This window comes from Nansenia antarctica (assembly GCF_963989245.1).
Source record: "Nansenia antarctica genome assembly, chromosome: 7".
In the NCBI taxonomy this organism is placed as follows: domain Eukaryota; kingdom Metazoa; phylum Chordata; class Actinopteri; order Argentiniformes; family Microstomatidae; genus Nansenia; species Nansenia antarctica.
The window spans coordinates 66,551,272-66,576,271 of record NC_137677.1 but is presented as its reverse complement, the minus strand read 5'-3'; the positions used below and the strand labels follow the sequence as shown (position 1 = coordinate 66,576,271).

Here is a 25,000-nt window from a genome sequence, read left to right as displayed (position 1 = left end):
CATCCAAAACGCCGCTGCTAGGGTCCTAACAAAAACAAAGAAATTTGAACACATTACACCAATCCTGAGATCCCTGCACTGGCTACCAGTCTCTCAGAGAATTGAATTCAAAATCCTCCTAATTACATACAAATCACAAAATGGTCTTGGACCAAAATACATATCAGATCTCCTCCCACCCTATATTCCCGCAAGGTCCCTAAGGTCAGCTGAGACAAATCAGCTAATAATTCCAAGAGTAAAAACAAAACACGGTGCAGCAGCTTTCAGTCACGCTGCTGCATGCTCCTGGAACAAACTCCCTGAAGAAATCAAACAGGCCCAAACCCTTAAAATATTTAAATCTAAACTAAAAACCTTCATGTTTTGCACCAGTTATGATTAAACACAAACACTTCTATCAATGTCTTTTTTCCATTAACTATTGTCTTTTTAAATGTTTTATCTATTTACTTCTTACATTTGCTTTTATTCATTGTAATTTTTATTTTCTTATGCTCCTCTTGTGGAGGGATGTGGAGGGATATGGAGGGATATGGAGTGGTGTAGAGGGATGTAGAGGGATGTAGAGGGATGTAGAGGGATATGGAGGGATATGGAGTGGTGTAGAGGGATGTAGAGGGATGTAGAGGGATGTAGAGGGATGTGGAGGGATGTAGAGGGGTGTAGAGGGATGTAGAGGGATGTAGAGGGATGTAGAGGGTTGTAGAGGGATGTGGAGGGATGTAGAGGGATGTAGAGGGATGTAGAGAGATGTAGAGGGATGTAGAGGAATGTGGAGGGATGTGGAGGGATGTAGAGGGATGTAGAGGAATGTGGAGGGATGTAGAGGGTTGTAGAGGGTTGTAGAGGGATGTGGAGGGATGTGGAGGGATGTAGAGGGATGTAGAGGGATGTAGAGGGATGTGGAGGGATGTGGAGGGTTGTAGAGGGATGTAGAGCGATGTAGAGGGTTGTAGAGGGATGTAGAGGGATGTAGAGGGATGTGGAGGGATGTAGAAGGATGTGGAGGGATATGATTAAACACAAACACTTCTATCAATGTCTTTTTCCCATTAACTATTGTCTTTTTAAATGTTTTATCTATTTACTTCTTATATTTGCTTTTATTCATTGTAATTGTTATTTTCTTATGCTCCTCTTGCTGTATTTTTAAATAATGCATGTAAAGCACTTTGAATTGCCCCTGTTGTATGAAATGTGCTATACAAATAAACTTGCCTTGCCTTGCCTTGCCTTTACCACAGCGCCATCTAGTGGCAGCTCTCCACATCACCTTCTACATCCCAGAGACACATTCTGATTGGTTCAGTCCTGACGTGTGATAGGAGGCTCTGTGGTCAGGTGACCCTAGATTGGAGGCGGCGCTCACTCTCTCCATGGTTAATCGCTACGGGGTACCTGATTGGTCAGGTGTGTGTGAGTGTGTGTGTGTGTGTGAGTGTGTGTGTGTGTGTGTGTGTGTGTGTGTGTGTGTGTGTGTGTGTGTGTGGAGGGGCTCTCTACAGGGGTGACTGGTTGGTTAGTCAGTATGTGTGTGTGTGTGTGCGTGCGTGTGTGTGCGTGCGTGTGGAGGGCCTCTATACTGGTTAGTCAGAGAGTGTGTGTGTGTGTGTCTCACCTGGTAGGACCTCTCCATGGTGATAGCGAAGTAGTACTCTCTGCGCGGGTACCTGCGCTCACAGATGAACACCTGGTTACAGATGCGTCCCGCCTCCCCGGTCTGTTTGGTGTAAAGCTTACGACCAATCATCTGAGAGGAGATGTCCCGCGCCTCCTCTGGTCTGCAGGGGGGAGGAGGAGGGGGGGGAGAGGGGGAGAGAAAGAGGGGGAGAAAGGGGGGAAGGGAGGGTATGGAACAGTGGAAGAGAGAGAGAGGGGGGGATTAGCATTGAGAGAGAGAGAGGGGGGGATTAGATTGAGAGAGAGAGACAGAGACACAGAGAGAGAGACAGAGAGAGAGACAGAGAGACAGAGAGAGAGACAGAGAGAGAGACAGACAGAGAGAGAGACAGAGAGACAGAGAGAGACAGAGAGAGACAGAGAGAGACAGAGAGAGAGGGGGGGATTAGAATGAGAGAGAGAGAGACAGAGAGAGAGAGAGAGACAGAGAGCGAGATAGAGAGACAGAGAGACAGAGAGAGAGAGGGGGGATTAGAATGAGAGAGACAGAGAGAGAGACAGAGAGAGAGAGACAGAGAGATAGAGAGAGAGAGACAGAGAGAGAGACAGAGAGAGAGACACACAGAGACAGAGAGAGACAGAGAGAGAGACACAGAGACAGAGAGAGACAGAGACAGAGAGAGACAGAGAGAGACAGAGAGAGAGAGAGACAGAGAGACAGAGAGAGAGAGAATGCAGAGTGTACAGAGATGGATGGTTTTAGAGGTTTCCTAAGAGACTCACGAGAAGACGATCCTCACCCCCCCCTTCAGCCCCCCCTCGAACGTGCCTTTGCCTCGGCCGCCCGCCAGCACCTGAGCCTTCACCACCAGGTCCTTGGTGCCTGGGGGGGAACACACACACACACACACACACACACACACACACACACATTTTAAATGCTTTATTTATGTCCACATACAGTACAGGCCAAAAGTTTGGACACACCTTCTCATTCAATGCGTTTCCTTTATTTTCATGACTATTTGGTACATTGTAGATTCTCACTGAAGGCAGCAAAACTATGAATGAACACATAGGAATTATGTATTTAACAATAAAGTGTGAAATAACTCTAAATATGTCTTATATTTTAGATTCCTCAAAGTAGCCACCCTTTGCTTTTTTGTTGTTAATAAAATATATAATAATAATATTTAATATAATGTGTTAATAATAATATGTTATTATATATATTTAATATTATTATTATATATTTTATTAACAACAAAAATATATATTTTATTAACAACAAAAAAGCAAAGGGTGGCTACTTTGAGGAATCTAAAATATAAGACATATTTAGAGTTATTTCACACTTTATTGTTAAATACATAATTCCTATGTGTTCATTCATAGTTTTGCTGCCTTCAGTGAGAATCTACAATGTAAATAGTCATGAAAATAAAGGAAACACATTGAATGAGAAGGTGTGTCCAACCTTTTGGCTTGTACTGTACAATATCTAAAGGACAAATACTATCAGTGCATTTTGACATTATGAAAACAGTCAGACACACACACACACACAGCTGTAACTTACAGGTAAACACACAGATTCAGACATGCACAACATTCCACCGTGTTTACTCTGAGTAACACTGAGACCGGTAGGACTGGCAGAGACCCTGTCTGTACACATTCATGTCAACAGAACCTCTCCTTGATCCTGCCTCCTAGAACCAGCCTCCTAGAACCTCTCCTAGAACCAGCCTGCCAGCAGAGAGACACTCAGGTCAACAGAAGTGATCCTCTCCCCTGTGTGCACTTCTAAACCCTAGCCCTGCCAAAGGCCCCTGCCAAAGTTCATACTGTATGTATCCACAAACAAGGAAAAGAATCGGAGAACATGAAGAAGTGATTGTTTGAGGGTCAACATAACCCTAACCCTCTCCCAGTAGAGATGCACTACGCACTGCAGAGGTCTCTAAGGCAAGGGGGTCCAAACCTTTTTTTGCCTCGCGACCTCAAATTGACATGAATCATTTCCTGTGACCTCCAACAACTTGATTGTGGGATGCAAAACACTAATTAATGACATCCATTGCCTAGATTCCACTCTAACTGGTTGATTATGAACCGCAAAACACTGCAAAACACAGACAATGTTTGTCTTCATACAAAAATAAAAAAATGTTGTGTCTTATTTATCAAATGATTTTGTTTTATTTCCTCCTGACCGCAGATTGGGGAACTGCTGCTCTAAATGATTCAGCTGTCAGACAACATGAGGTTAACCTGTTACTGTCAGACAACATGAGGTTAACTCTAACCCTAACCATGAGGTTAACCTGTTACTCCAACCATGCAACCAGACAACATGAGGTTAACCTTAGTTAAACCTAGGTTACTCAACCATGCAAGGAATCCTTCCTAAAACTGATACGGTGAAGAATTGAGACATTGTTCTACCTGACACTGTAGCCGACTCATTACAGCTAAGGAATTCCTCCCCGCAGGGAGGGAGGGTGGCAGTGGCATGTTAACATGACCATTATCCTCCTTACAGAGTAAGACATGAGGTAGGCCTTCATATGGAAAGCTTGTGGGACAAACTGTGAGGAGAAAAGCAATCTTATAAAAAGACAAGAAGAGAAGAGTAAACATTCTGTTGTGTCTTCTTGTTTAGTGTTGTGTGTGACAGTGTCAGCTGATACTCCTGAAGGCTATGTTTAGACTTCAGAGAGTATGTGTACATGTGTCTGCCCTACACTGCACAGGCACAGAGGTCATGGTGGTGCGCTATTTAAAAAACTCTACACAAGGGTCATCCCCGGGACCCTGGGACCCATCTGTTGGGCTTCAGGTCTCACCCAGAGCGCCTAACCCTAACACTAACCCTAACCCTAACACTAACCCTAACACTAACCCAGAGCCCCTAACACTAACCCTAACACTAACCATAACCCAGAGCCTTCTCAGCTCCAGGGAACGTCGTAAGTGACAGATACATACGAACTAGGGATGCACCGAACATTCGGCCACCGAATGTATTCGGCCGAATATCGCAAAATAAAGCACATTCGGTATTCGGCCGAATGTGTGAAAACACCGAATGTTAACCACCGAATAGTGGCCGTGTTTTGATGACGCAATACAATAAAATATAACTCTCAACAGGCGCGCGGCGCGAGGCGACGCGCTTTCAAAACTGGCTGCGTTCGTAAATTCACTCAGGAAATCCGATCAGCACTCGTGGAATGCCTCTCGTCCAATCAAATGACTCGGTTTCTCTATGACGTCGGGCCCAGTGTGCGCTCCAGCGCTCTCAGAGCGACTTTACGAACGCAACCTTACACTCATCTAGCTAGTTAGCTTAGCAGTCGTAGCTCAATTTAAAATTGGAGTGAGAAGCAGAGTTGTTGCCTTGTTGAAAACATATTCAGACTCCCAGCTGTTCTACACGAGTTTATGACATGCAGCTGTATCATGCGGTGGTTTCTATGCAAACCAGAGACTATAAAAACAAAAGATATTCATTCTGAAATAACATGAACTATTATCCTTACACTCAGGTGGACTCAATTCAACTTGTTGAATGACTTGTTGAAGACATTTAGCATGTGACCTAATTTTAAGAGTGACAAAGGGTCTGAATACTTATGTACATGAGGTATTTCTGTATTTACATTTTAATACATTTGCAAACATTAAAAAACGTTTTTACTTAGATTATGGGGTACTGTGTGTGGATTGATGGCAAATCTATTCAAAAATGTGAAAAAAGTGAAGGGGTCTAAATACTTTCTGAAGCCTATGTAGACACAAATCATGAATATCATTAACTTGAACCCTGGAAAGCAGTAGAGATTAAATCCCACGATAATTAGTTATAATAAGTTATATATAAAAGTTCTTTTTTTTCAATCTCAATTTCTTTCTTTGAGAAGCATGAATAAAAAGCAAAATGTATTTAGTTTATGCAATGATAAAAATTAAAAACTGCCGATACACATTCGGTATTCGGTATTCGGCCAAGTGTTTCCTTAAATTCGGCTTCGGCCTCGGCCAAGAATTTTCATTTCGGTGCATCCCTAATACGAACTTCAGGTTACACCTTAACTGCTCCTCCTGAGACTTCTACTGCCCCCCAACAGAAAACTTATATTGCCCCCCTTGTACTGTTTCTCTGTTTCTCCAGTGTCTATATAAAAAAAATGGTGAAAATCTTCTTCCATCACAGAGACTGCCAATGGTCCGGGCCTGAGCTGGATTACTCTTCCTGCTACGACTGGTGGATTGATTATTCACTTGCTTAGTCAAATGTATTGATTGTAAGTCGCTTTAGAATAAGGCGTCTGCTAAATGCCAAAAATGTAAAAATGTAAAGTGGATGTGAAACAGAGAACCCTGGTCGTTCATCAGCCGGGTGCCGACATCAAACCAGAGCATCACGTCCTCCGTCTCTCTGCTCCCCGCAGGGCATCACGTCTCTCTGCTCCCCGCAGGGCATCACCGTCTCTCTGCTCCCCGCAGGGCATCACGTCTCTCTGCTCCCCGCAGGGCATCACGGGCAAGGAACACTGGATGAAAGTGAATCCGTCTAAAACATCTAAAACATCTAAAACAGGAACCCTGGTTGTTTAGCGACTTGATACTCAAACAAAGACACCAGGACCTTCGCCGTGTTTTCTCAAACACAAACCAACCGTTCTACGGTATCTGACCTCCCAGTGCATCATGGGCAGTCCCGTAACACAGTCCCCTAGTAACAGACATGTACAGCGCACTGTATTCATGATGTCCTTTAGAAAGCCACTTTCAAACCTCTCTCTCTTATATCAGACAGACACGGCGTCCATGTAGCTTCTCCACATCACAGTGCTGCCTCTTAGGCCTCCGTTCATCTCCTCTTAAGGCCTTTAGCTGCTAACTCAGCTGCTAACTCAGCTAGCTTACCGATCTGCTTGGCGACAGAGTAGGCCTCTTCAGCAGAGGTGGCCACCATGCCCGCGGGCACGGCGATGCCCGCCTCCTTCAGCAGGCCGATGCTCAGGTACTCATGCAGGGAGAGGGTCCTCCTCTGCTGCTGCTGCTGGGCGCCATGGGCCGCTAACAGCCCAGGGGAGGCCCCCAGCACCTGGGGAGGGAGGAGAGAGATAAAGGGTTAGGGTTAGGGCCGCTAACAGCCCAGGGGAGGCCCCCAGCACCTGGGGAGGGAGGGGGGGGAGATAAAGGGTTAGGGTTAGGGCCGCTAACAGCCCAGGGGAGGCCCCCAGCACCTGGGGAGGGAGGGGGGGGAGATAAAGGGTTAGGGTTAGGGCCGCTAACAGCCCAGGGGAGCCCCCCAGCACCTGGGGAGGGAGGGGGGGGAGATAAAGGGTTAGGGTTAGGGCCGCTAACAGCCCAGGGGAGCCCCCCAGCACCTGGGGAGGGAGGGGGAGATAAAGGGGGAGAGAGATTGGGTGACACAGTAACACACAATGGTGCATCCATTACAATGGAACACTTTGAGCTGCAACGTTTGAAGGGAGGGAGGGACGGATACAGACAGACAGACACGCACGCACGCACGCACGGAATCACGCACGCACACTCTGAGAATGTGTCAACGCTGGGCAGATATGAAAGAGAAAGACTAGAGACTGCGATTACGAGTCGTAATTGTGTAGTCTGAACACGGAACGGCTTTACGACAGTGTTCATCGCGCTGCGGCCTGCCGTCGCCATGGCAGCTGGAGGTCACAGAGAGAAACTAGCTTAGCGTGAACACAACTGCTGCTATCACACCAGAAACACCGTAACTAAACACTTCTCTGTTCTCTGACAGGTATATATATATAGGTTAGGTTACATACAGTATATATATATATGAATCTGAGTTGAGGAGCTGAAAGCTTCAGTCATTACCAGGCGAGTTTGACAGGCTGGTCGTCAGCAGCGGTGGGCGCTAGCCGAGTTAGCTTAGCATAAGCCCAGCCGTTCCCATAGAGGCTCAATGCAGATGGAGGGTTAGGGTTAGCATGGTTAGCTTAGCATAAGCCATAGAAGCTCAATGGAGATGAGGCTAACGAGGCTAATGTCAAACACCCTGCCAGCTCGGGACGGGGCTTCTAGGGGTACCCTCTGCGGGGTGACAGACACACCTGCGGCCCCCCGGGTCTCCTCATCTCTACTCACCTGAGCCCCGCAGGTAAGGGTTAGGTTAGGGTTAGTTACTCACCTTAGAGGTAAGGTTTAGGGCTCCAGAGGTTCTCAGGCTCGCCGCCAGACGGCCGCAGATCAGGGACGTCGCCATGTTTCCCTTTCGAGCAGTAACAACAATGTGCGCATGCGTAGTGACATGATAGAATGTGCGCATGCGTAGTGAGTGACATAGAGTAACGTTCGGAAAATTCGCTCTGACAGCGCCGGAGCGCACGCTGGGTTCAACGTCATAAAGGGACCAAGTCATTTGATTGGACAAGAGGCGTTCCATGAGTGCTGATCACATTTCTCCGAGCGAGTTTACGAACGCAGCCCTTAGTGCGCCAGGCACAGCCTTGGTTCAGGGGTATAAATACACACACTGCCTGTTATATAAATAACATTTACACCATGCCATGCTCTTTGGAGGTGTATTCCCTTTTAATAGATACAACAAACGTGTTTATTCCAAACTGATGTTTATTTACAAGGCAGAAAAAGAAAAAAAAACTACAAGTATGTACAGATTATATTTACAGACAGGCAAACTGACAACAGAAGACTTGTGGTTTGAGTTTGTAATCTGACCGACCAGTCAAACATGAGATAAAATAAAGACAAACACACATTCATATAATATAGTTCATAGTTTAGTTATTCACCAAAAAAACAAAAAACATTTGTCAATTAAAAAGTCCATATCTCTGGTAGATTCTAACTTGATGACGGGTCAGTTACCCTGGGTCACATCTCAAGCCTTTCCTTGACTCCAGTCGAGGCTGGTGGAGGTAGAAACCTCCGTTCCACCTCCACTCATTCCTCCTTATTCCTAATAAACCCTAACCCTCTCCTCCTTAAACCCTCTTCTCTTTAAACCCTAACCCTCTTCTCCTTAAACCCTCTTCTCCTTAAACCCTAACCCTCTCCTCCTTAAACCCTAACCCTCTTCTCCTTAAACCCTAACCCTCTTCTCCTTAAACCCTCTCCTCCTTAAACCCTCTTCTCCTTAAACCCTTAAACCCTCTCCTCCTTAAACCCTAACCCTCTCCTCCTTAAACCCTAACCCTCTTCTCCTTAAACCCTCTTCTCCTTAAACCCTAACCCTCTTCTCCTTAAACCCTAACCCTAAGGAGGCGAGGGGAGGGGAGGAATCAAGGACAGACTTTTGAGATTCAACCCGTTGGAGAGGACAGAGTATGAGACATTGGAGAGGACAGACAGACAGACATTGGAGAGGACAGACAGACAGACATTGGAGAGGACAGACAGACATTGGTAGACATGCCATCTCTGTACAGAGGAGGGAGGAGGGATGAACATGTGACTCTCGACATGGCAAACTAGTGTTCCAAGTGTTCCATCACCACGGAGACCAGGGACATGGAGGTTCTGTGTCGTCGAGGAGACTTGAAAGCAGTGAGAACTGGTTAAAGCAGCTGCTACAGGGGAGGCTGGTGGAGGCTGGTGGAGGCTGGTGGAGGCTGGTGGAGGCTGGTGGAGGCTGGTGGAGGCTGGTGGAGGCAGACACCAGAAGGATGGCCTCATGGAATGAGGACCTGTAGCAAACACCTGCATGACGACCAGCATGACAACCAGCATGACAACCAGCATGACAACCAGCCTGTCCTCCGGATTCCACCTCCACCAGCCTCCCCTGGTACGCTCCGGGAAAGGGCTCGGCAAGCTAACCACGTAGCATCAGAGCTCGATGGCGGAGGATGGGGTGACAATGGGTCCGAGAGCTTCCTGACTACTGGAGGGAGAGGAGGGATGGAGACACACACACACACACTTACACACACACACACACACACACACGTACACACACACACACACACCACTCAGTCTGAGTCGCTGCTACTAGAGGAGGAGTCTGTGGACATGGCCTCCACGTCGTCCTCGTTCTCCTTGTTGTGACCCGGGGGCTCCAGCCCAAAGTCGTTGCCATGGTGAGGGGGGAGCATGCCCACGGACACGTCGGAGGACTGCCAGGGGTACTGGGGGGTCAGCACGTCTGCACAGGGAGAGGGGGGGGGGCGGGGATAAGAGATGAAGTGCCTCAACTGACCGAAGCACGTCTTGACTTCAAGGACCCCCCAAACACTGTCAATCACATCACATCTACAGTATCATCTCTAGAAGTGTTCCAGTATCATCTCTAGAAGTGTTCCGGACGTACCTGGTAATCTCCCAGCAGCCAGTGCGTCTCCCGGGAGGTGTCCGTTCACGCCATTGGTCGGCAGGTTGCTCATGTGACCAAGCATGCCGCTGCGCATCTCCAGGTCCGTGGGGTAGGGTCTCCGAGGGTCGCCTGGGGTCAGAGGGACAGGTCAGCACACGCACCCTAACCCTAACCTAACCCTAACCCTAACCCTCGCCTGGGGGGGCAGACAGACAGGTCAGAGGCAGACAGACAGGTCAGCACACGCACCCTAACCCTAACCCTCACACTGACCCTCAGACTAACCCTAACCCTCGCCAGGGGGGGCAGACAGGCCAGAGGCAGACAGGTCAGCACACGCACCCTAACACTGACCCTCACACTAACCCTCACACTGACCCTCACACTGACCCTCACACTAACCCTCACACTGACCCTCACACTGACCCTCACACTGACCCTCACACTGACCCTCACACTGACCCTCACACTGACCCTCACACTGACCCTCACACTGACCCTCACACTGACCCTCACACTGACCCTCACACTGACCCTCACACTGACCCTAACACGCACCCTAACACTGACCCTCACACTGACCCTAACACGCACCCTAACACTGACCCTCACACTGACCCTCACACTGACCCTCACACTGACCCTCACACTGACCCTCAGCAGGGTCATAGAGGTTCAGTAGCAGAGCTCCAGTCTAACCATCCCTGCTCAGCAGAGCAACGAAAACAACTTGCAACTCTGAATACTTTACAGCATGATGATTTTTAACAAAAAATACTAGAGAACTCGACAGTTTTTTGTTTTTGTTTTAAACAGTCTGAACATACATTACACATCATGGAAACTCAAGACTGTATTAAAAACTGAAATTGGATTATTTTAAATATTACAGTAAAGTTGCCCCAATTTTACACACTTGTGCACATGCGACTTGGGGCCCTGAGTGTGAAATGCTGATTAGAAGCTGTGAGGTTATAACCTGGGGTTATTAATAGTCCTGAGCACTACAGAGAGGAATGTCCAGTACAGGGGAGGCTGGTGGAGGTAGAAATCGGAGGACAGGCTCATTTTAATGCATGGAATGGAACTGAGGAATAGTATCAAACACCCATGTTTGACACCGTTCTTTATTCCATTCCTACGCATCTCTAACTCCATCAACCTCCTCTGGTCCCGTCTGGGGAGAAAGAGTATGTTAGGGGAGGGGGGTGGGGGAGGGGGGGTATCGGGGGAAACATGAGGGGTGGGGAGGAGAGGAGAGGACGTACCTGGAACCCAGTTGAGGGGAGCGCAGACGGCGTTACTGGCGCTGATCCTGTGGGCGTATTTGATGATCTCCTCAGAGGAGATGCTGCCTGAAACACAGATAACCATGACAACCACGCCGTTACCCAGACAACCACGCCGTTACCCAGACAACCACGCCATTACAGACTCACGTCTGCGTGTGTCCATGTACCTGCAGTTAGAAAGACACTATACGCCACTATCGGGTTCCCCAGACACAGATTAAACCGATTCCTGGATCTGGCTGCGTTGGTAAATTCGCTGTGAGCACCCTGGGTTCAACGTCATAAAGGGGGCCGAGTCATTTGATTGACATTCCAAGAGTGCTGATCAGATTTCCAGAGCGAATTTACGAACGCGGCCTAAATCTCACACTATCAATGGAAAATCTTCTGTTGAAGATGCTTTTTGAGTCTAGGATTATCGGCTTAATCTGTCCAGAGAAAACCTCTGGCCCGGAGAAAACCTCTGGCCCTGTGTCAAAAGATTATCCAGGTCTTCAGTCGGACTAATTACCGTATTTTCCGGACTATAAGTCGCGGTTTTTTTCATACTTTGGCTGGTCCTGCGACTTATAGTCAGGTGCGACTTATATATCAATAATTCATAATCTCTGACTGACATGAACTGACATACGGTAATCTCTGACTGACATGAACCAAGGAGTAAATCCGCTAGCGCCTCATACACGATAGAATAGCCATTATACTTGACAATGTGGACATTAAACATGATGTTATGGACCTTATACACAATGTTATGGACGTTAGAAACGATATTAAAGTCATTTATTCCTTCCAGAGGCTGTTTAACGTTGCAATGTTGTACCCGCGAGTAGCATTTTGCTACTTCCGGTAGCGCTTCATACGCGATAGAATAGCCATTATACTCGACAATGTGGACATTAAACACGACAATGTGGACATTAAACATGATGTTATGGACCTTATACACAATGTTATGGACGTTAGAAACGATATTAAAGTCATTTATTCCTTCCAGAGGCTGTTTAACGTTGCAATGTTGTACCCGCGAGTAGCATTTTGCTACTTCCGGTAGCGCTTCATACGCGATAGAATAGCCATTATACTCGACAATGTGGACATTAAACACGACAATGTGGACATTAAACATGATGTTATGGACCTTATACACAATGTTATGGACGTTAGAAACGATATTAAAGTCATTTATTACCTTTTAGAGGCTGTTCAAAGTTTCATTTTTCCTCCGCGACGCCATGTTGTTAGCCCCGCGCTAGCTAGCGGACTTTACACTCGATAATACAAGTATTCCTTAACCTTTCAGAAGAAGTTTCAACGTGAATTATGTCCTTCCTGGGCTTACAAATCCTCTCATGTCTCTTCACAGTGCCAGACTAGAGTCAAGCTCAACAGGGTCTTCTTTCCCCGCTGATTCCGCCAAGCCCGTTCCCTTGAACCATGCGACTTATAGTCCAGTGCGACTTATATGTGGTTTTTTCCTCTTCATGGCCCATTTTTGGCCTGCTGCGACTTATACTCGGGTGCGACTTATAGTCCGGAAAATACGGTAGATTAGATTAGATTTAACTTTATTGTCATGGCAGTAGGGGTAACCCAAGTACCAGACAACGAAATGCAGTTTAGTATCCAACCAAAAGTGCAAATAGTGATATAAGGGCACAGTGATAATCTATAACTTATATATAACAGTGATATAATGCAGCTCACCTTTCCTGGCCTTGTCGATGGACTTCAGCTTCTCCTTGGCCTGATACACAGCTGTGGCCTGGGGGAGACAGAGAGGTTAGAGACAGAGAGACAGAGAGGTTAGAGACAGAGAGGTTAGAGACAGAGAGGTTAGAGACAGAGAGACAGAGAGGTTAGAGACAGAGAGGTTAGAGAGGTCAGAGAGGTTAGGGACAGAGAGAGACAGAGAGGTTAGAGACAGAGAGACAGAGAGGTTAGAGACAGAGAGACAGAGAGGTTAGAGACAGAGAGGTTAGAGACAGAGAGGTTAGAGACAGAGAGGTTAGAGACAGAGAGGTCAGAGACAGAGAGGTTAGAGACAGAGAGACAGAGAGGTTAGAGACAGAGAGGTTAGAGAGGTCAGAGAGGTTAGGGACAGAGAGAGACAGAGAGGTTAGAGACAGAGAGACAGAGAGGTTAGAGACAGAGAGACAGAGAGGTTAGAGACAGAGAGGTTAGAGACAGAGAGGTTAGAGACAGAGAGGTTAGAGACAGAGAGGTCAGAGACAGAGAGGTTAGAGAGGATAGAGACAGAGAGGTTAGGGACAGAGAGACAGAGAGGTTAGAGACAGAGAGGTTAGGGACAGAGAGACAGAGAGGTTAGAGACAGAGAGGTTAGAGTCAGAGAGGTTAGAGACAGAGAGTACAGCGATATGGAGCTTATTGAACAAACATCTCTGAGAAGGAAACTGATGAGGAGAAACAGGAAACGCATCACTTGAACAGAGAGCGTCCCATTCCTCACCGCTCCCGTCCTTCTCTCTAAGATGTAGCTCACCATTATGTGTCATAACTCACCAGTATGTGTCATAACTCACCAGGATGTGTTCTGCCTCCTTCAGCTGTTTCTGGAGCTGCTGGATGTCGCTGTCTCTCTTCTCCACCTCCTTCTCCAGCGCCTGCATCTCCTGGTGCACCGTGCCCTGCGCCTGGGCCACCTTCATCAGATCCTGGAACTCCCTGTCCCTCTGCACCAGGAGCTCCAGGATCTGAGGACAGGAGACACACATGAGGTTACACACCAGGTTACACACCAGGTTACACACCAGGTTACACACCAGGTTACACACCAGGTTACACACCAGGTTACACATGAGGTCACACACCAGGTCACACACCAGGTTACACACCAGGTTACACACCAGGTTACACACCAGGTTACACATGAGGTTACACATGAGGTTACACACCAGGTTACACACCAGGTCACACACCAGGTTACACACCAGGTTACACACCAGGTTACACACCAGGTTACACATGAGGTTACACACCAGGTTACACACCAGGTTACACACCAGGTTACACACCAGGTTACACACCAGGTTACACACCAGGTTACACATGAGGTTACACACCAGGTTACACATGAGGTTACACACCAGGTTACACACCAGGTTACACACCAGGTTACACACCAGGTTACACACCAGGTTACACACCAGGTTACACACCAGGTTACACACCAGGTTACACACCAGGTTACACATGAGGTTACACACCAGGTTACACACCAGGTCACACACCAGGTTACACACCAGGTTACACACCAGGTTACACACCAGGTTACACACCAGGTTACACTACCAGCCAGGATGTTGTCTCAACACTATGTCAGAGATGAAGTATTACAGTACATAGTACGATGCAGTGGAGGCTGGTGTTTGATACCATTCCTCATACCGTGCATTAGAATGAGCCCGTCCTCCGATGTTCTACCTCCACCAGCCTCCCCAGGTGTGTAGTAACAGTACCAGATGGTATACACACTATTATGTGTGTATTGTGGTGTTTGTAGTTTTTTCCATTCAGAGCATTTGTTTACTCAAAAAGTGACTTGTGTCAAATTCACATCAGGTTTTTATTAATGTTGTGCTGAGAAAACTAGTGTTGTTCCGATACCGATACTAGTATCGGCATGGCCACCGATACGCACAAAAATGCTGGTATCGGTATCGGCGAGTACTTTACAAAAACGTATATTTTTTTTTTTTAAGTTTTACAAAAACTTTACGAGTTTTACAAAGGTTTTGAGCAGTGCCAGACTAAGTGTTAGCAATAATTTTACATCGAGGTGAGTATGCGGCTCAAAAAACATGTTTTTTTGTTTTGTTTTTTCAAACGCCGTGGTATCGGATCAGTACTCGGTATCGGCAAGTAATGCACGGTCAGGTATCGGTATCGGGATCAAAAAATGGTATCGGAACAACACTAGAGAAAACATGTCTGTACACATTATATAAGTCATATATATCATTATATAAGTCATATAACGTGATGCCTCGTACCTGAGCGTCCTCGCCCGCGTGAGGGAGTTTCTGGCTCCGTGACAGCGCCAGCATCTCTATCAGCTCCCTGAGATCAATGAGAAGAAGGTTAGTTTGCATGAAGATGAGATATGTTAGTAATGAATGAATGAATGGTCTTTATTGTCATTAATACAGTACAGGTACCATACAACGACATTTCTGGTGCGAGGAAAAAAATACTAAAAACAAGAAGGGAAAAGAGCTGGTTTACATAAATAAAGGCTATATACACTATCCACTATACTATACTGTACAAATAAAACACTGTGCTATGCTATACCTATTCTAACATTTCCTATTCTCTGAACCTTATGTACCCGAGGGTTGTCATATTGCACATTCATTTAAGTATGATAGAGACGAGGAAAACTGTTTTGTCAATGTGAATTTCAGACATGAACTTTGCTAAAGTAACTACTCAATGAGTAACTTTAACTCAATCACAGCCAACTAAGTAAGCAACCAGACATGTTCAGTATTACATACACATATATGGTGAAGATGCAGCTCTGCCTGCCTGTCTGCTTCCTACCAGGCAGAACTAAACACACACTACTACGTTGAATGATGTTCAGCGAACAACACTTTGGCTATTAGAAGTTGAGAAAAGATCAAAGTATTACCTGGATAACACTTCTAAATCTGAATGTATTACCTGGATGTATATATAATCTGAATGTATAGTATGTATATATTACCTGGATAACATATATATAGATATAGATATAGATATGTATTACCTGGACAACACTTCTAGATCATCTTTACATACATACATACATCTAATAATCTGAATGTATTACCTGGATAACATATATATAGATAGTATGTATATATAATGTATAAAGTATGTATATATTACCTGGACAACACTTCTAAATCATCTGAATGTATAGTATGTATGTATTACCTGGATAACATATATACAGTATATCTCAAAAGTGAGTACACCCTTTAGATTTTTGCAAATATTCTGTCATATCCTTTCAGGGGATAACACTATCTTAATGAAACTTTGATTTAACTTAAAGTAGTCAGTGTGCTGCTTGAATAACAGTATAGATTTATTGTCCATTGAAAATTACTCAGTACACAGCTGTTAATGTCTAAACAGCTGGCAACAAAAGTGAGTACACCCCATAGTGAACATGTCTACATTGTGCCCAAAGTGTCAATATTTTGTGTGACCACCATTGTTATCTAGCACTGCTTTAACCCTCCTGGGCATGGAATTCACCAGAGCTGCACAGGTTTTTGTATATAGTTAGTATGTATATAGACATGTTTTACCTGGACAACACTTCTAGATCATCCAGAACAGAGAGGAGTATATAGATAGTATGTATTATATAGATATAGATATAGATGTATTAATGTATATATTACCGTGATAACACTTCCAGATCATCCAGGACAGAGAGGAGACGCTCTTTAGTGGATCTGTCGGCCACCGCCATGGTTGTGTCGACGCCACTGCGCAGGTCCGGAAACACAAACAGGCTGAGCTGATGAACCTAACCAGCCTAGCGCCACCCGCTGGAGAGGAGGAGCAAATACAGGAATCAAAAAACACTTCACATAAAAACACTTCACATAACATAACATTCATGCGCAGACATGTTAAACTACATTATGGGCGAAGAAGAGCCCTGAGCAGGGGGGTATTCCATCAACGTCGCTAAAGAAAAACCCAGGCTTATTTTTGCTAAATCACGCGAGATTTACATTTAAAAAGACAGGCATATTTTTATAAGTCTCGCGAGCGTGATCAAAATAAGCCTAGATGTTCCTTTAGCGACGTTGATGGAATACTCTCCAGGTCTGTGTTTCAGCTGGTCTGACGACGGCAGACAGACGGGCGGCGGACAGCGGAGCAGGAAGACCTCCACACTACTTTACAAACAAACCGTCTGAAAAGAACTGTTCTTTTCTTTTTAAAGTTGATTTATTGACCCAGTTAGTAAGGTAGTAGTTAATTATCACAGTTAAGATGGTTCAGGTGATGTTCAGCTCAGCGCTGCTGGGACAGAAGGACCTGAAGAAGCTCATTCCCCCAGAGGACCAGGTGAGACGACCAGGATATATATATATATATATATACTTATCTACAATATGAATACTTCTGACTTAACCTAGTTAACCTTTACAGTCTCCTGTTACTGTCTGCGTCGCTGCGAGACAGACAGATAGAAAGCTACATTTACATTGACAAAGGACGAATGTGTTTTAATCAGAGACTCTTCGCTACTTCCCTTTTCTCTCACCCCCGAGGTGTAGGGTTAGATTAGGGTAGGTTAGGGTTAGCTACTGTCACACAATGTACTACTTTATATACGTATATAACCCCTAACCCTTTATATATATATATATATATATATATATATATATATATATATATATATATATATATACGTTATCTGCTCTGCCTGTGAGGTGTGTTTGGTGTGGGTTATGGACTTATATAGCTGGTGAATGGGTATTTATTTATCTGGTAATAATCTCACACCAGTTTGTTTCGTTTGTTACAAAAACATGTTAAACCTCCCCTGGTTCTGGAGTTGTTAGGATCAAACCAAGTCACCTCGTGTTAATTATCCTGAAGAAATGTGTTTGGCTCAGACAGCATCCACAGAAATAAAAACAATCTATATATACATGTTTTAAAGATGTTAACACATTCAACATACAACAACAACAACAACAACAACAACAACAACAACAACAACAACAACACATGAGCCCAGCAGCTCCATAGTGAGTCTAGAGATGGAGAGTGTGAGACAGGAGACAGAGTGTGAGACAGGAGACAGAGTGTGAGACAGAGTGTGAGACAGAGTGTGAGACAGGAGACAGAGTGTGAGACAGAGTGTGAGACAGGAGACAGAGTGTGAGACAGAGTGTGAGACAGGAGACAGAGTGTGAGACAGGAGACAGAGTGTGAGACAGAGTGTGAGACAGGAGACAGAGTGTGAGACAGGAGACAGAGTGTGAGACAGAGTGTGAGACAGGAGACAGAGTGTGAGACAGGAGACAGAGTGTGAGACAGGAGACAGAGTGTGAGACAGGAGACAGAGTGTGAGACAGGAGACAGAGTGTGAGACAGAGTGTGAGACAGGAGACAGAGTGTGAGACAGGAGACAGAGTGTGAGACAGGAGACAGAGTGTGAGACAGGAGACAGAGTGTGAGACAGGAGACAGAGTGTGAGACAGGAGACAGAGTGTGAGACAGAGTGTGAGACAGGAGACAGAGTGTGAGACAGGAGACAGAGTGTGAGACAGAGTGTGAGACAGGAGACAGAGTGTGAGACAGAGTGTGAGACAGGAGACAGAGTGTGAGACAGGAGACAGAGTGTGAGACAGGAGACAGAGTGTGAGACAGGAGACAGAGTGTGAGACAGGAGACAGAGTGTGAGACAGAGTGTGAGACAGGAGACAGAGTGTGAGACAGGAGACAGAGTGTGAGACAGAGTGTGAGACAGGAGACAGAGTGTGAGACAGAGTGTGAGACAGGAGACAGAGTGTGAGACAGGAGACAGAGTGTGAGACAGAGTGTGAGACAGGAGACAGAGTGTGAGACAGGAGACAGAGTGTGAGACAGAGTGTGAGACAGGAGACAGAGTGTGAGACAGGAGACAGAGTGTGAGACAGAGTGTGAGACAGGAGACAGAGTGTGAGACAGGAGACAGAGTGTGAGACAGAGTGTGAGACAGGAGACAGAGTGTGAGACAGAGTGTGAGACAGGAGACAGAGTGTGAGACAGGAGACAGAGTGTGAGACAGAGTGTGAGACAGGAGACAGAGTGTGAGACAGAGTGTGAGACAGGAGACAGAGTGTGAGACAGGAGACAGAGTGTGAGACAGGAGACAGAGTGTGAGACAGAGTGTGAGACAGGAGACAGAGTGTGAGACAGGAGACAGAGTGTGAGACAGAGTGTGAGACAGGAGACAGAGTGTGAGACAGGAGACAGAGTGTGAGACAGAGTGTGAGACAGGAGACAGAGTGTGAGACAGAGTGTGAGACAGGAGACAGAGTGTGAGACAGGAGACAGAGTGTGAGACAGAGTGTGAGACAGGAGACAGAGTGTGAGACAGAGTGTGAGACAGGAGACAGAGTGTGAGACAGAGTGTGAGACAGAGTGTGAGACAGGAGACAGAGTGTGAGACAGAGTGTGAGACAGGAGACAGAGTGTGAGACAGTGTGAGACAGGAGACAGAGTGTGAGACAGGAGACAGAGTGTGAGACAGAGTGTGAGACAGGAGACAGAGTGTGAGACAGGAGACAGAGTGTGAGACAGGAGACAGAGTGTGAGACAGGAGACAGAGTGTGAGACAGGAGACAGAGTGTGAGACAGAGTGTGAGACAGGAGACAGAGTGTGAGACAGGAGACAGAGTGTGAGACAGAGTGTGAGACAGGAGACAGAGTGTGAGACAGAGTGTGAGACAGGAGACAGAGTGTGAGACAGAGTGTGAGACAGGAGACAGAGTGTGAGACAGGAGACAGAGTGTGAGACAGAGTGTGAGACAGGAGACAGAGTGTGAGACAGGAGACAGAGTGTGAGACAGGAGACAGAGTGTGAGACAGGAGACAGAGTGTGAGACAGAGACAGAGTGTGAGACAGGAGACAGAGTGTGAGACAGGAGACAGAGTGTGAGACAGGAGACAGAGTGTGAGACAGGAGACAGAGTGTGAGACAGGAGACAGAGTGTGAGACAGGAGACAGAGTGTGAGACAGAGTGTGAGACAGGAGACAGAGTGTGAGACAGAGTGTGAGACAGGAGACAGAGTGTGAGACAGGAGACAGAGTGTGAGACAGAGTGTGAGACAGAGTGTGAGACAGAGTGTGAGACAGGAGACAGAGTGTGAGACAGGAGACAGAGTGTGAGACAGAGTGTGAGACAGGAGACAGAGTGTGAGACAGAGTGTGAGACAGGAGACAGAGTGTGAGACAGAGTGTGAGACAGAGTGTGAGACAGGAGACAGAGTGTGAGACAGAGTGTGAGACAGGAGACAGAGTGTGAGACAGAGTGTGAGACAGGAGACAGAGTGTGAGACAGGAGACAGAGTGTGAGACAGGAGACAGAGTGTGAGACAGGAGACAGAGTGTGAGACAGGAGACAGAGTGTGAGACAGAGACAGAGTGTGAGACAGGAGACAGAGTGTGAGACAGGAGACAGAGTGTGAGACAGGAGACAGAGTGTGAGACAGGAGACAGAGTGTGAGACAGGAGACAGAGTGTGAGACAGGAGACAGAGTGTGAGACAGAGTGTGAGACAGGAGACAGAGTGTGAGACAGAGTGTGAGACAGGAGACAGAGTGTGAGACAGGAGACAGAGTGTGAGACAGGAGACAGAGTGTGAGACAGAGTGTGAGACAGGAGACAGAGTGTGAGACAGAGACAGAGTGTGAGACAGAGTGTGAGGCAGGAGACAGAGTGTGAGACAGGAGACAGAGTGTGAGACAGAGTGTGAGACAGGAGACAGAGTGTGAGACAGGAGACAGAGTGTGAGACAGAGTGTGAGACAGGAGACAGAGTGTGAGACAGAGTGTGAGACAGGAGACAGAGTGTGAGACAGGAGACAGAGTGTGAGACAGAGTGTGAGACAGGAGACAGAGTGTGAGACAGGAGACAGAGTGTGAGACAGGAGACAGAGTGTGAGACAGAGTGTGAGACAGGAGACAGAGTGTGAGACAGAGTGTGAGACAGGAGACAGAGTGTGAGACAGAGTGTGAGACAGGAGACAGAGTGTGAGACAGGAGACAGAGTGTGAGACAGAGTGTGAGACAGGAGACAGAGTGTGAGACAGGAGACAGAGTGTGAGACAGAGTGTGAGACAGGAGACAGAGTGTGAGACAGAGTGTGAGACAGAGACAGAGTGTGAGACAGAGTGTGAGACAGGAGACAGAGTGTGAGACAGAGACAGAGTGTGAGACAGGAGACAGAGTGTGAGACAGAGTGTGAGACAGGAGACAGAGTGTGAGACAGGAGACAGAGTGTGAGACAGGAGACAGAGTGTGAGACAGGAGACAGAGTGTGAGACAGGAGACAGAGTGTGAGACAGGAGACAGAGTGTGAGACAGAGACAGAGTGTGAGACAGGAGACAGAGTGTGAGACAGAGTGTGAGACAGAGACAAAGTGTGAGACAGAGTGTGAGACAGGAGACAGAGTGTGAGACAGAGTGTGAGACAGGAGACAGAGTGTGAGACAGGAGACAGAGTGTGAGACAGAGTGTGAGACAGGAGACAGAGTGTGAGACAGAGTGTGAGACAGAGTGTGAGACAGGAGACAGAGTGTGAGACAGGAGACAGAGTGTGAGACAGAGTGTGAGACAGGAGACAGAGTGTGAGACAGGAGACAGAGTGTGAGACAGAGTGTGAGACAGAGACAGAGTGTGAGACAGAGTGTGAGACAGGAGACAGAGTGTGAGACAGAGTGTGAGACAGGAGACAGAGTGTGAGACAGAGTGTGAGACAGAGTGTGAGACAGGAGACAGAGTGTGAGACAGGAGACAGAGTGTGAGACAGGAGACAGAGTGTGAGACAGGAGACAGAGTGTGAGACAGAGTGTGAGACAGGAGACAGAGTGTGAGACAGGAGACAGAGTGTGAGACAGAGTGTGAGACAGGAGACAGAGTGTGAGACAGGAGACAGAGTGTGAGACAGGAGACAGAGTGTGAGACAGGAGACAGAGTGTGAGACAGGAGACATCATGGCAGCACTCCTTGTTTGAAGTGTCTGTCTGCTTGTTAACATGGTGCCATATGGGCATGTTGCCCTGGAGCAAACAGAGAGAAAGGGTGAGACAACAAGCCTGTGCATGGCTGGTATCTCCGTCTGTCTCTGGTGACTCAGGACACAGGACATGTGTCTCTCCGCCTCGGCTTCTTAACCCGTTCATGTTGTCAGTTTGCCTGGTAATTATCAAGACTTTACAATACAGATGACATTAGACAGATACAGACATTAGCTTACATCATGACTACCATACGTTTGGTCTAAGAAACCAACTATTCATTTTCATTCAGGCGGTTAGAGGTTTGATTTGTATATATATTTATATATTACTTTTTCTTAAGAATTATAATAGAAAAAAAGTACATGTAAATCTGTCTTTCAACCAGCTGACAGTCTGGGACCAGAGCAGGGGGATTCCACATGCTGTTGTTCACTGTGTGTTTCTGTGTGCTTCTGGTAATTGGCCTCCGGAGGAATATTATTATCATGACCACAACCTCAGGAACTCTCAATCTCAGAACTCACACTTGGCTTCCACCCTCCCACCCTCCCACCCTCCCACTCTCCCACCCTCCCCTCCTCCCACCCTCCCTCCCTCCCACCCTCCCACTCTCCCACCCTCCCCTCCTCCCACCCTCCCTCCCTCCCACTCTCCCACCCTCCCCTCCTCCCACCCTCCCACCCTCCCCTCCTCCCACCCTCCCCTCCTCCCACCCTCCCACTCTCCCACCCTCCCACCCTCCCACTCTTCCACTCTCCCACCCTCCCTCCCTCCCACCCTCCCACTCTCCCACCCTCCCACCCTCCCACTCTCCCACTCTCCCACCCTCCCACCCTCCCACTCTCCCACCCTCCCACCCTCCCACCCTCCCACTCTCCCACCCTCCCACTCTCCCACTCTCCCACCCTCCCACTCTCCCTCCCACCCTCCCACTTTCCCACTCTCCCACCCTCCCACTCTCCCACTCTCCCACCCTCCCTCCCACTCTACCACCCTCCCACTCTCCCACCCTCCCACTCTCCCACTCTCCCACTCTCCCACCCTCCCACCCTCCCACTCTCCCACTCTCCCACCCTCCCACCCTCCCACCCTCCCACTCTCCCACCCTCCCACCCTCCCTCCCACCCTCCCACCCTCCCACTCTCCCACCCTCCCACTCTCCCACCCTCCCTCCCACCCTCCCTCCCTCCCACTCTACCACCCTCCCACCCTCCCACTCTCCCACCCTCCCACTCTCCCACCCTCCCCTCCTCCCACCCTCCCACCCTTCCACCCTCCCACTCTCCCACCCTCCCACTCTCCCACCCTTCCACCCTCCCACTCTCCCACCCTCCCACTCTCCCACCCTCCCCTCCTCCCACTCTCCCACCCTCCCCTCCTCCCTCCCTCCCACTCTCCCACCCTCCCCTCCTCCCCTCCTCCCACTCTCCCACCCTCCCACTCTCCCACCCTCCCACCACGTACAGACCTCAGACCTTCCGGCCCCAGCCATTCTGCCTCTGTAGTCGTTCTGATCTGAGAGATCTTCATCCTCCGGGGGTTTGAAGTGGTCTTCTCTTCGCTCAGAAACGAAACGCTGTGTTTCTCTTTCGGACTGCGGGGGGGGATTTCCGTGCTTCCTGAGTAGTTCCACATGCAGCAACGAGACGAGCGGAGGGGTGAGGAGGGGTGAGGAGGGGTGAGGAGGAAGCGTGTTGGAGGCAGAAGCTGTGCCACACATCATCCGTTGTCTCTAGAACATTAAGGAAGTGGAAGAGCGTCACACTTCTGTTTGTCTTCTCTGTCAGACGACTGCTGCCTGGCTGAACCAGCAGACAGCAACAGGTAGACAGACAGCAGGCAGACAGCAGACAGCAGACAGACAGACAGACAGACACACAGACAGACACACAGACACACAGACACACAGACACACAGACAGACAGACAGACAGACAGCAGCAGACAGACAGCTGCTCTGCTCACCTGCCTGATTAACTAGTGTACTGTAGAGAGACTGACAGCAGTCAGGACAGAGGGCAGCTGCTGTGTGTGTGTGTGTCTGTGTGTCTGTGTGTCTGTGTGTGTCTGTGTCTGTGTCTGTGTGTGTGTGTGTGTGTGTCTGTGTCTGTGTGTGTCTGTCTGTGTGTCTGTGTGTGTGTGTGTGTGTGTTTGTCTGTGTGTCTGTGTGTCTGTGTCTGTGTGTGTGTGTGTGTCTGTGTCTGTGTCTGTGTGTGTCTGTGTCTGTGTCTGTGTCTGTGTCTGTGTGTGTGTGTGTGTGTGTGTGTCTGTGTCTGTGTGTGTGTGTGTCTCATGCCAGTAGTGCTGCAGCCAACTCTCCCCACAGGGCGACACGCTTCCTCCGTATGTGATGCTCTTATCCACCTGACCTCCGACCCCTGACAGGTTAAACCTCTTACTGTGCCCTGTGTTGCCGTCCTCTAATGTCTTACCTCCGCCGGCCTCCCCCAGCCTCCCCCAGCCTCCCCCAGCCTCCCCCTGCCTCCCCCAGCCTCCCCCAGCCTCCCCCAGCCTCCCCCAGCCTCCCCCTGCCTCCCCCAGCCTCCCCCTGCCTCCCCCAGCCTCCCCCAGCCTCCCCCAGCCTCCCCCAGCCTCCCCCTGCCTCCCCCTGCCTCCCCCTGCCTCCCCCAGCCTCCCCCTGCCTCCCCCAGCCTCCCCCTGCCTCCCCCAGCCTCCCCCTGCCTCCCCCAGCCTCCCCCAGCCTCCCCCTGCCTCCCCCAGCCTCCCCCTGCCTCCCCCTGCCTCCCCCAGCCTCCCCCTGCCTCCCCCAGCCTCCCCCAGCCTCCCCCAGCCTCCCCCAGCCTCCCCCTGCCTCCCCCAGCCTCCCCCAGCCTCCCCCTGCCTCCCCCAGCCTCCCCCAGCCTCCCCCAGCCTCCCCTAGCCTCCCCCTGCCTCCCTGGAGCCAGCAGACCGACTGGCTGTATGGACATGTGTGAACAGTAGACAGATAGCTGCTTTATTGATCCCCGA

General features: G+C 48.3%; 3 protein-coding genes across 3 annotated transcripts in view; 1 reads left to right on the top strand and 2 right to left on the bottom strand.

Moving 5' to 3' along the window:
- sucla2 (succinate-CoA ligase ADP-forming subunit beta) overlaps window positions 1-7,912 on the bottom strand; it is a gene marked incomplete at its 3' end in the record, with an annotated part of 90,909 nt that extends 82,997 nt beyond the window's left edge. The window contains exons 1-4 of the mRNA XM_080537071.1: window positions 7,826-7,912; window positions 6,562-6,742; window positions 2,407-2,506; window positions 1,622-1,784 (exon numbers count right to left, since the gene is read on the bottom strand). Coding sequence (XP_080393197.1) covers window positions 1,622-1,784; window positions 2,407-2,506; window positions 6,562-6,742; window positions 7,826-7,900 — 519 coding nt within the window. The 5' untranslated portion in view covers window positions 7,901-7,912. The remainder of the gene's footprint in view (window positions 1-1,621; window positions 1,785-2,406; window positions 2,507-6,561; window positions 6,743-7,825) is intronic.
- A 1,687-nt stretch (window positions 7,913-9,599) lies between these two features.
- Window positions 9,600-16,753, bottom strand: med4 (mediator complex subunit 4; the record flags this gene model as incomplete). Its single annotated transcript, XM_080537358.1, has 7 exons — window positions 9,600-9,802; window positions 9,968-10,099; window positions 11,239-11,325; window positions 12,970-13,027; window positions 13,806-13,976; window positions 15,276-15,342; window positions 16,683-16,753. The coding sequence occupies 7 exons, from the start codon at window positions 16,751-16,753 to the stop codon at window positions 9,630-9,632; spliced, it is 759 nt and encodes a 252-aa protein (XP_080393484.1). The 3' UTR covers window positions 9,600-9,629.
- Window positions 16,754-17,142: 389 nt separating this feature from the next.
- The window catches only part of LOC308162063 (integral membrane protein 2B-like), a 37,588-nt gene continuing 29,730 nt past the window's right edge, over window positions 17,143-25,000 (top strand). Inside the window, exon 1 of the mRNA XM_080536156.1 lies at window positions 17,143-17,361. Within this exon, the coding sequence (XP_080392282.1) occupies window positions 17,287-17,361 (75 nt within the window). The 5' untranslated portion in view covers window positions 17,143-17,286. The remainder of the gene's footprint in view (window positions 17,362-25,000) is intronic.